The sequence below is a fragment of the Neopelma chrysocephalum genome, unplaced genomic scaffold, assembly GCF_003984885.1.
Source record: "Neopelma chrysocephalum unplaced genomic scaffold, ASM398488v2 Primary Assembly neopelma1_96371, whole genome shotgun sequence".
Lineage (NCBI taxonomy): Eukaryota > Metazoa > Chordata > Aves > Passeriformes > Pipridae > Neopelma > Neopelma chrysocephalum.
The window spans coordinates 1-10,344 of NW_020925019.1; the positions used below are offsets into that span (position 1 = coordinate 1).

The 10,344-nt window shown below is 60.0% G+C and overlaps 1 protein-coding gene across 1 annotated transcript; it reads left to right on the plus strand.

Annotated features, from left to right (window-relative positions):
• The first annotated feature begins 155 nt into the window (after positions 1-155).
• SP1 (Sp1 transcription factor) lies at positions 156-9,696 on the plus strand. The gene is made up of 3 exons (XM_027708597.1): positions 156-482; positions 1,123-2,623; positions 9,481-9,696. Exons 1-3 carry the CDS (start codon positions 408-410, stop codon positions 9,651-9,653), a joined length of 1,749 nt encoding a protein of 582 aa, XP_027564398.1. The 5' UTR covers positions 156-407; the 3' UTR covers positions 9,654-9,696.
• The last annotated feature ends 648 nt before the right edge of the window (positions 9,697-10,344 follow it).

Genomic DNA, 10,344 nt, shown 5'->3' on the forward strand with positions numbered 1-10,344 from the left:
GGGGGGAGTTCCAGCCGGGGCATCCCGTGGGCTGGATCCACGGTGCGGGGAATCCCGGGGTGGATCCGCGGGGCTGGGGCAGGAGGGAAGGGAAGGGAAGGGGGAGGCCCGGGGAGGACCTCGATGGAAGCCAGGGAGTGTCCCGGGCAGCTGGGGAGGAGCTGGGCCCTGGAGCGGGGCCGGGTCCTCCCCCCCCTGTCCCGCTGCCAGCTCCCCTTTGGCAGCTCCCTCCGCTTCCCAAACCCCTTCCCACCGGCGCTCCGGAGCACATGGTGTGTGTGTGTGTGTCCCCCAAACCCAGAGCCCTGCCCGGCTCTCCTGCTCCTCGTGCCCCTTCCCCTGCCCCAAAATGTCTGTAACGCGGGCTGTCGTTCCCCTCCCGCGCAGACCAGGAGAGCCCCGAGGAGATGTCGGCGGTGAAGCCCGACAAGGGCGAAGGCGACGCCAGCAGCACCAGCAGCGCCGGCGGCGGGGAGGCCCAGGTCAGTGCAGGGGGGTGTGGGGGAGGACGACCGGCCCCTGCCCGGCTCTGCTCAACCCCGGGGAACTCGTGGCAAAGTCCAGGGGCCGGGCCGAGGTGTTTGCTGGGCCCGGCCGAGCGTTGCGCCGGGGAGAGGAAGAGGAGGAGGGGAGGGCGAGCGCTGCCAAGCCTGCACCGCCCGGGGCTTCCCCTCCTCACCGACACGCAGTTCCCCTGCTCCCAACAACACCACAGCCCCCACTGGCCCTTCTCCAGATCGGGGGAGCCCGGCAAGGACCGGCCTTCCCGGGGGGTTTGTTCTGCTGCAGGGAGATTTCCCGGCTCCGGGGTGGAGGAGCCGTGTTCTCTCGCCTTTCCCTCCCCTTTCCTCCCTCCCAGAGGGCTTTTCCCCGTGGGTTCAGGCCGTCCCGGCCTGACAGCGCTCTGCCTGGCAGTTGTATTTTTCCGGCTATGGGTGGGTTCGCTCAGGAAGGAGTGTTTATCTTTTCCGAGTACGCTCCTCCCTGCTTTCTCTTTTAAGTTTTTTTTGTTTCCCCTTTTTTTTTTCTTTTTTTTTTTTTTTTTTTTTTTTTTCCACTTCGGGCCTGCCCCTGGGGCCGCCTCCCTCCTCCTCTCCGTGTAACTCCTCCTCTCCTTCCCAGGAGTCGCAGCCCTCCCCGCTGGCCCTGCTGGCAGCCACCTGCAGCCGCATCGAATCTCCCAACGAGAACTCCAACAGCTCCCAGGGCCAGCAAGGCGGGAGCGGGGAGCTCGACCTGAACGCGGCCGCCGCCCAGATCGCCCAGTCGGCCAACGGCTGGCAGATCATCTCGGCGGGCTCCAGCACCCCCACGGGCTCCAAGGAGCCGGGCAGCAACGGCAACAATGGCAGCGGTGACGCCTCCAAGAGCCGCCCGGTGAGCGCGGGGCCGTACGTGGTCACCTCCGCCTCGGGCCTGCAGAACCAGCAGGTGCTCACGGGCCTGCCGGGAGTCATCCCCAACATCCAGTACCAGGTGATCCCCCAGTTCCAGACCATAGACGGGCAGCAGCTGCAGTTTGCCACCACCCCTGCCCAGGTGAACGTGCAGCAGGATGCCTCCGGGCAGCTCCAGATCATCCCCGGCTCCAACCAGCAGATCATCACGAGCCGTGCGGGGAGCAGCAACCTCATCGCCATGCCCAACCTGCTGCAGCAGGCAGTGCCCATCCAGGGCGTGGGCCTGGCCAACAACAGCCTCTCCGGGCAGACCCAGTACGTGGCCAACGTGCCCGTGGCCCTGAACGGCAACATCACCTTGCTGCCGGTCAACAGCGTGGCCGCCAGCCTGGCGCCCACATCCCAGACGGGCACCCTGAGCAGCTCGGGCTCCCCGGACAGCAGCTCCCAGCCGGCCACCTCGGGTGCCACCAGCAGCTCTGCCAGCACGGCCTCGTCCCAGGCCAGCTCGGGCGCCTTCTTCACCAACGCCAACAGCTACTCCACCACCACCACCACCAGTAACGTGGGGGTCATGAATTTCTCCACCAGCGCCACGGTGGGAACCAATTCGCAGGCACAGACGCCCCAGAGGGCCAGCAGTGTCCCGAGCTCGGACTCCCTGCAGAGCCCCGTGTCCGGGGTGGCTCTGCAGCCGGGGCAGCAGAAGGAGGGGGATCAGAGCCAGCAGTCGCAGCAGCAGCAGCAGCAGATCCTGATCCAGCCCCAGCTGGTCCAAGGAGGGCAGACAATCCAGGCCCTCCAGACCACCCCGCTCTCCGGCCAGACCTTTGCCACTCAAGCCATCTCCCAGGACGCCCTGCAGAACCTGCAGCTCCAAGCTGTCCCCAACTCCGGCCCCATCATCATCCGCACGCCCACGGTGGGTCCCAACGGGCAGGTGAGCTGGCAGACCATCCAGCTCCAGAACCTGCAGGTGCAGAACCCCCAGGCCCAGACAATCACCTTGGCCCCCATGCAGGGAGTGTCGCTGGGGCAGACGGGCAGCACCAGCACCACGCTGACCCCCATCGCCTCCCTCCCCAGCGGCACCGTCACCGTCAACGCTGCCCAGCTCTCCTCCGTGCCGGGCCTCCAGACTATTAACCTCAGTGCCTTGGGAGCATCCGGGATCCAGGTGCACCAGCTGCAGGGGCTGCCCCTGGCCATCGCCAACGCCCCTGGTGAGTGCTTTGGTTCCTGTTTGTAGCCAGGCAGAGGAAGGTTGAGGGGGAAGAGGCGTCACCCGGCCGGGTTCAGCCACGTCTGGGCCGTGCCAGGGCTGGGCCGGGGGTGGTCGGTGCCAAATGGAGTTGGCATCTGGGCTGGCTTCCTCCCTCGGGAGGAAGTATGAAAGCTCTGTGGATCACCACGAGACACTAAAAGTCTTTTTTTTGGGGGGGAGTTTCTGAGCTAATTAACTCTTGGGTTGAGTGAAGAGGGAGGAGGTGGCTGTGAGGGGGAAGGTGAGGGGACAAAGGGGATGTGTGGGTTTGTGTGAGGGCACTGTCCTGCCCTGATGGCCACCCAGGGGGTCTCGGGTCAGGGCTGAGGGGAGAACCCAAGTCCAGCTCAGCTCCTCGGCTGAGCCTGAGGAAAGAGTCAGGGCCGTAGAAAACTCGGGATTAACTGAAAACCCCGTCAAAACAAACACAGTCACGAAGCCGCGGAGAATTTCCACGCAGGGGAGGAAGAAAGGGCACAAAGTTAAGTGTCCGGGTGCTGCTGCAGGACACCATGACCTCCTCATGGTCCCGTGGGCACAGGGCTCCCTGCTCAGATCCCCCTGGATCTGTTCCATCGCCTCCCACTGCCCGGGAAGGGGGGACACGTGGGTGTGGGGAGTGAGCTGGAGGCTGCTTGGCTTCCCTTGGAGGGGCCGTGAGCTCCCTCCGCGGAAAGAATCGGTTCTGGGAAGGCTCTCTGCTTGCTTTTCCACTGTTTTCCTTGGGTTTTTTGTTGTTTTTTTTTTTTTTGTTCTGGCTCTGGCTAAGAGGGCTGTTGCTGGATTTAGTCACAGCTGAGAGGCAGCAGAAAATGTTGCTCAATCCAACTCGTGCTCCCCTCTCGCGAGAGGCGGCGGCTGCTGCTCTCCAGGGGTTGTTTTGCAGCATTATTTTGGGCTGTTGCTACAGCAGCTTGGCTCGCAGGCATCCACGGGTTACTACAGCCCGGGATTAGCCTGATCCTTGGATTTCCCTGAGCAGAGAGACCCACGAGGGGCTGGAGAACGAGTCGTTTTGCACCGGGAGGGGGGTGACGCCCGTGGCCTCTTTGATCCGTGGGGGTGCAGGGGAGAGTTGGGGGTCTGTGCGTGGTTTCCCCCGTGCCTGGGGCTGCTCACGCCGAGGCCGAGCTTGTTCCTTGTTTTGAAGGCGGTGGAGAAACGCATGGGCGAGTCCCAGTTCCTGTATTCGTGCCTGGCTCTGCCCCCCGGAGGTGGGACAGGGAGGAACGTTCTAGAGACCACCCATCCAACGCGCTCACGCTGGGGAGCCGCCACCTCCTCCTCCTCCTCCTCCTCCTCCTCCTTCTCCTCCCCCTCCTCCTCCTCCCCCTCCTGCTGCTGAACAGCAGCGTGTTCAGCCCTTGATCCGCAGTGACGAATTCCCAGCCTGGCTCTGCCCCAGCCCTGAGGACGCGAAGTGACGCTCACGGCTCACGCTCTGCCGTGACGTGGTGACATTTGAAAAGCCAGAGCAGGGTTGCCAAGCGTTTTTTTGGGGGCACCCAGCTCAGTGAGATGGTCCGGGAGGCTCCTGGGATGAGATGGTGGAAGCTGTGGCCAGGACAAGCTTCCTGGTGCCGATCCAGTGACAGGATTTACGTGGTTTGACTCCAGGCTGGAGGAGTTTTTCTCCAGTCAGACGTGGCGATGGGTCCCTTTGTCCCCCAGCCCCTCTCCAGGGTGGTGCTGAACCCCCCCTGGACCTGGGTCCATCCCACCAGGGGCTGTGAGTGTGTGTCCCTCCCAGTGGGAATTTGGGAGAGCAGTTTGTTCCCAACACTGCCTGTCATCCAAATCCCTGAGCGGTTTCCGTGTGGAGCATCCCCGGAGGTTGTGAGTTCGCCCCACATGTGCTGGAACTTTCTGCTCAAGGCGAAGAGTTGGGAGGGATTTTTGTAGCAGAAAATGCTCCTCTGTTTCCAGGGGAGGAGAATGGAAAACAAGCCCCGGGCTTGCTGGGCAGGGGAGATTGTAGCTGGTCTTGGATCCTGCAGCGTGTTCTGGGGTGGTGGGTGGGAAACGGGTGCATGGCAAGGGCTGTGGTGGTCCCAGCTGTCCCTCTGGGTTGGCAGTGCCACATCTCCTGCCCCTTCCTGCAATCCATGCCAGAGCTCAGCTCATCCTCCTTGGGGTCTGCAGCCTCTCTGTGACCCCTCTCCTGACCCCACTCCATGGATGGGGGGCTGTGTCTCCCAGCCCTGCAGGAGTTCAAGGGCAGTTGCTGGTGACATTTCTGCTTTTAACTTTCCTTTTGGCAAAGGAAAGAGCCCCCCCAGGAGAAAATGACACCCGAAAAGGGCTTTAAAACTCAGGTTTTTTGCTCCCTGGGCGTGAGGCAGAGCCGATGGAACTCGGCGTCTGTGCTAATGAGGTGGCTTGAAGGCTGATTCCTCCTCCTCCTCCTCCTCAGCCGGGCTGGAAGGAGGCACAGGAAGGTCTGTGACTGTCAGGGGCTGGTATGTGGGCGAACAGGCCCTGCAGCCGGCTCTGCTCCGAGGGGAAGGCGCCCGCAGAGCCGGGGAGGGGATTTCCTGGGCTGGCAGTGCCCCAAAACCCGCCCCGGGGTTGGTGCCAGCACTCCCCACACGGGGCGGGCACCAGGCCCGGCCTGGCTGAGGGATGGGGGCTCTGGGGGTGTGCTGGGCACTGGTGGGGGCTGCAACACCAGGACCCCTTAGTGGGGCTGTGAGCCAGGAGAGCAATGTCACCCCAAAGTCACCCCAATGTCACCACGAGCCCGCTCAGGGAGGGGACGTCCTGCATGGGTGGGGAGGGTGGCAGGGAGTTTGTGACACCGGGGTTTCTCTTCCCTTTTTACCATAGGGAGGAGGAGACTGTTCTTAGCTCCCTGTCTGTGTAGTGCTGCTGGCTCTGCCCCCATATCCCTGCCCCTGGCAGAGCCCTACCTGGCTGAGGTGTGTGCTGGGTAAACCTGGCTGGTGATTTCCCCTGAGCTCAGCTCTGGAGTTAAACCCCCTTGTTTTGGGGAGCACTAAAGGATGTTTGTTCCCAGGGGTGAATGGAGCTGGTGGGTGCCCAGAGCACTGGTGGGACTGGGGGGTGCCCCTGCCCAGGGATGTGTGGGCAGGATGAGCTCCTTTCCAAGGCTCAGGATGGAGGCTGTGGGAGAATCGAGCAGTTGGACATCAGGGCTGTCCTGAAAGGAAAAAAACCTCCACAGGGGAAGTAACCCTTGGGAATGTGTTCACCAAACACATCCTGGCTCTCTGCTGCCACTTTGTCCTTCCAGGGCTCTTCCCAGAGTCAGGCCACTGGCACAAAGAGCTGATTGTTTCCTGTTTTCTGTTTTTAAGGGCAGCTTTGTAGCAGGGCCTTGATGAGACAACTGCATGGCATCGAGTGTGGAGGGGAGGGGAAAATGGGAATCAAGCCCTGACAGGATCTCTCCGTGACGCGCCGTCGCTTTGTTTCACTGCGCCCATGACATCACGTCAGAAAATAGTCATATTGTGAAACTTCCTCCTCTAAAGTCCAGCTGGGCTGGACTTTACATCCCCTCTGGATTCCTTGACTGACCTCTCTCCCTGTCGTTTACAGGAGGACGGACACAAATCCCAAGAGATCCCAGGGTTTGCTTGGGAAAAGGGGGTGATCCCGACAGAGGCTGTGTTAACGCAGTGCAGCTTTGTCCCGGGGAGGTTGTGCCCCACAAAAAATCCCTGTGGTTCTGGGGCTTCACGAGGCAACCCTGATCCTCTTCCTCCTGCTTTCCCTTGTCTTTCTCCTCCTCCTGCTCCAGGCCAGGGCTCGGCTCAGGGCTGGGAGCGGGTTGGCAGCCGCGCCGGTCGGACGGGTCGGGTGCCGCGCACCCACCCCGTGACTCCTCCCGGGAGAGGTCCCTCTCCCGGCTCCGACCCGTCTGCCGGGCCCTGATCTGCCCCTTTCTTTTATCTGTGCCCTCCCCAGCCCTGCTGGAGCCCCATCCTTATCACCCTGTGCAGGAGCCGCATCCTGGCTCCTGGGGCTGGGGGAGTTTCCATGTGGCTCCTTTCCAGAGAGTCGGCTCCCACCTCCAGCCAGCTCCCTGTCTCATCCCAGGATGCCTGGGTTAGATGCTGTGAGTGATACAGGCACAGAGTCCTCCTCTGTGGAGGGATGTGATTAAAAACTCAGGGTCTGTGGCTCAGACAAGCATCTGCCCTTGGCTGCAGTGGGCGAGAGGCATCCGGAGGTTCAGGTGTGGTGGGAGAGTCTGCTGGGCTTCTTCTCCCATGGGAATCGCCCTTGTCCTCCTTCCTTTCATACTCCTCACTCAGGGACTTCTCTCTTTACCTCCCCTGGTGGTTTTGGGGTGGTTTGGTGGGACCTGCCTGTGAAGGCTATGGCAAGACCAGAGGCTTCATCCCGGTTTTGTGACAATCCAGACAGGAATTAAGAGAGCAAAGGAGCTCTGTCTGTCAGTCTGCAGCACGACAAAGGTGTGTGGCAAGTCCTGGAGGGTTCAGGGATGTCACAAAATGGACGAGGTGATTCCCTACCTCACTCTTGACCCATCAGCTCCAGCCCTATTTATTCCCTCTCCGAAGGAAGTGTCATTTTTCGTGACGCACAGAAACCTCTGGCAATTACAGGAGTTGTCCAACTGGCCGGTGACTTCTCAAGTCATGAACCCCCAAATTAAAGCACAATTACTCGAAGGGCTGCAGGCTCCCAACCTGCCCCATCCTCGTGCAGCCAGGCCTCGTGTTCCCTGAGCTCCGAGGACTCTCTGGGTTTACATGAACGAGCTCCTAGTGCAGATTAACTCATTTTGCAAATCACTGAGGAAATCAGACGAGTCAAAAAATCAAGGGGATGTCACTCCCAGCCCAGTTTTTGTCCCTTGGTGCAGCTTGGTTGTCTTTGCTCTCTGTGTGGAGCAGCTCTGGCGTGTCCTGTGGGGAGAGCAGTGAGCAGACACCCCGAAAACTGAGGAGGAAAAGGGGAGAATTTGAGTTCTGAGATAGAAAACGTGAGTTTTTGGTGTTTTTTTCCGGCTCACTCGTGGCTGGCATCCATCCCAAGGGGAGACATGCCAAGAGGTTGAGGGTTCCCTGAGTTTTCTTCCCTTTCTTTTTGCCTTAAAACTTCCTTGTGCCTGGAAGCCACGTCGTGCATGGTGACGACTCCCCCCCCTTGTCCTCTCCTGCCTCTGCCCTGGCACGGCTGCCAGCGGTGCAGAGTTTGCACAAGGAGCCCTGGTTTGTTGGTTTTGGGTTTTATTTCCAGCTCTTCCCCTAAAAATGAACGTGGGGTCTGTTTCCCCTTTCCCGAGGTCGGCTGGGGTGGATGTGAAAGCTCCTCTCTCTCCTCTCCACCGGGCATTTCTCACCTCCTGTTAGTTTGCTAAATAAAGCGACCAAACCGAAGCTTTTTTCCTCCTAGCAGCAGGTAGGAGACAAGGAAGGCCTTGTCTGGAGAGAATTCCCAAGCCAAGGCTCTGGGCTTTGGGGTTTTTAGTGGGAGATCAGCAAACTGCCCCATTTCTGGGGGGTCTCAGAGCTCCCCATCCCAGGGCTGGGTTCAGGAGCCAGGATCAGTTCCTATCTCCTGTCTTCCCAAAGTCCCTCTTTCCTCCCCAGGCTTTTCCAAGGATTAACCCCCCCCTCCTTGCTCCATGAATATATTTTTGCAGGGCTTTGCTGACCTGAGCATGGAGCAGGGGCCTGGGAGCCTCCAGGGAAGCTTTAGTCTTAGCAGTGATGTGTATTAGTGGGGATAATAAACATGAATTATCCAGCTTTCCCCTGAACCTGCCATATCCTGGAGACGTGGGCTCTCCTGGTCAGTGAGGGATGATCCCTGCACGTCTGGGATCTGCCTTCCCTCCCCATCATGTCTTTATACCTTGATGAGATGCAGCCAGAGATTACCAGCGGGAGGATTTGGGTTTGTTCCCCTCCTCCTGACGTGCCAACAGGCTGGAAAACGCCGTGTGGGCTTTTGCATGTTTGAGGATTGAAGCCATTCCAAGGCGTCAGGGCTGGATTCTCGCCCTCCCCGGTGTATTTTTGGGAGAGAACGTGTGTTTTCTCCTTCCTTTTTCCAGCAGCTCTTCCCGGCCGGGGGGGAAATCTCTAATCCGTGACTGTAACAAGCTGTCGGCGTTGGCTTAGAAAGCTTAAAACCCCCTCCCTGGTTCCCTCCATGCTGGGGTTTGACTGTAAACACATCCCAGGAGCTGGAGAGGGGGGGCACTGGAAAGGTTTTGTCCTAAAATTGCTAAACCTGAATGTGGCTGCTGAGGTACAGGAGGGCTCAGCCAAAGATCTCCGGGTGAGGCTTCAATCTGTGTCACCATCAGAGGGACAGTTTCCTCCTTCCTGGGGTGGCATCAGGCAGCCAGGCCTGGCCTGGGACAATATTCCTGTGCATCCTGGGGCCGTGGGGTGAGGGCTGGAGCCAGAGCTCCAGATTACAGACTGTGGTTCAGCCGAGTGTTTCCCCCTGCCTTGAGTGACCAGAGGGGACTGAAGGGGACCGTCTGCAGGGATATATGGATTTGACGTGTGCTTTGACACGGGATGCTGGGGCATGGACACGTGATGACACATCCTGGATGGCATCCCAGCTGCTCCCTGTGCCCTGTGACGTGGGCAGATCCGAGTCAGGCTCTGCTCCCTGGTTGGTGCTTTGATCTGGGATTGCTTCGGTCCTCGCCAGCAAAGGGCTTGCCCAGCACTGCCTTTTTCCCAGGAAATCTGGATGCCTGTGCACTCAGGGGGGCAGAGCAGCCAGCCCTAATGCCAAACCTCCTCTCTCCCAGGTGAGGAACGTGCCATAACTCTGATGGAACCTCCCCTTCTCTTCCAGGTGACCACGGAGCTCAGCTGGGTCTGCACGGTGCCAGCGGGGACGGGCTGGGGGACGAGAGCGCGGCGGTGGAGGAGGGAGAGACCAGCCCCGACCCACAGCCCCAGCAGGGACGGAAACCACGGAGGGAAGCCTGTACCTGTCCCTACTGCAAAGAAGGAGAGGGCAGGTGAGCTGCCCCACCACGGATCCAGCATCCCCAGTGGAATTATTTAGCTTGGAAGGTGCCCCTGAGGTCACCGAGTCCGGCTGTTCCCCCAGCACTGCCAAGGCCACCACTAACCCATGGCCCCAAGTGCCACATCCCCATCTCCACCTGGGCACCCCCAGGTCCTTTTGCAGCTTTCCAGCTGCAATTGCCCATCCCTGGAGTGTTCCATGGGGCTGTTGTGACCCAGGGGCAGGACCCGGCCCTTGGCCTGGTTGAACCTCACACCGTGGGCCTAATCCTGTTGATCCCGTGGCTCCGGCCAGTCCTGATCCCTCTGCAGAGCCCTCCAGCAGATCCACATCCCCCCAGCTCAGTGTCACCTGTTTTAAGGCAAAAAGAAAGAGAAGCACAACCCAGGATCCCCCCAACCTCTCGGTATGTCTCCCCTTGGGATGGATGCCAGCCACGAGTGAGCCGGAAAAAACCTCCAAAAACTCACATTTTCCAGCTCACAACTCAAATTCTCCCCTTTTCCTCCCCAGTTTTCGAGGTGTCTGCTCACTGCTCTCCCCACAGGACACACCAGAGCTGCTCCACACAGAGAGCAAAGACAATTAAGCTGCACTAAGGGACAAAAACTGGGCTGGGAGCGACATCCCCTTGATTTTTTTCACTCATCCAGATTTTTTTTTGACTCAGGCAGTGCAGAGCTC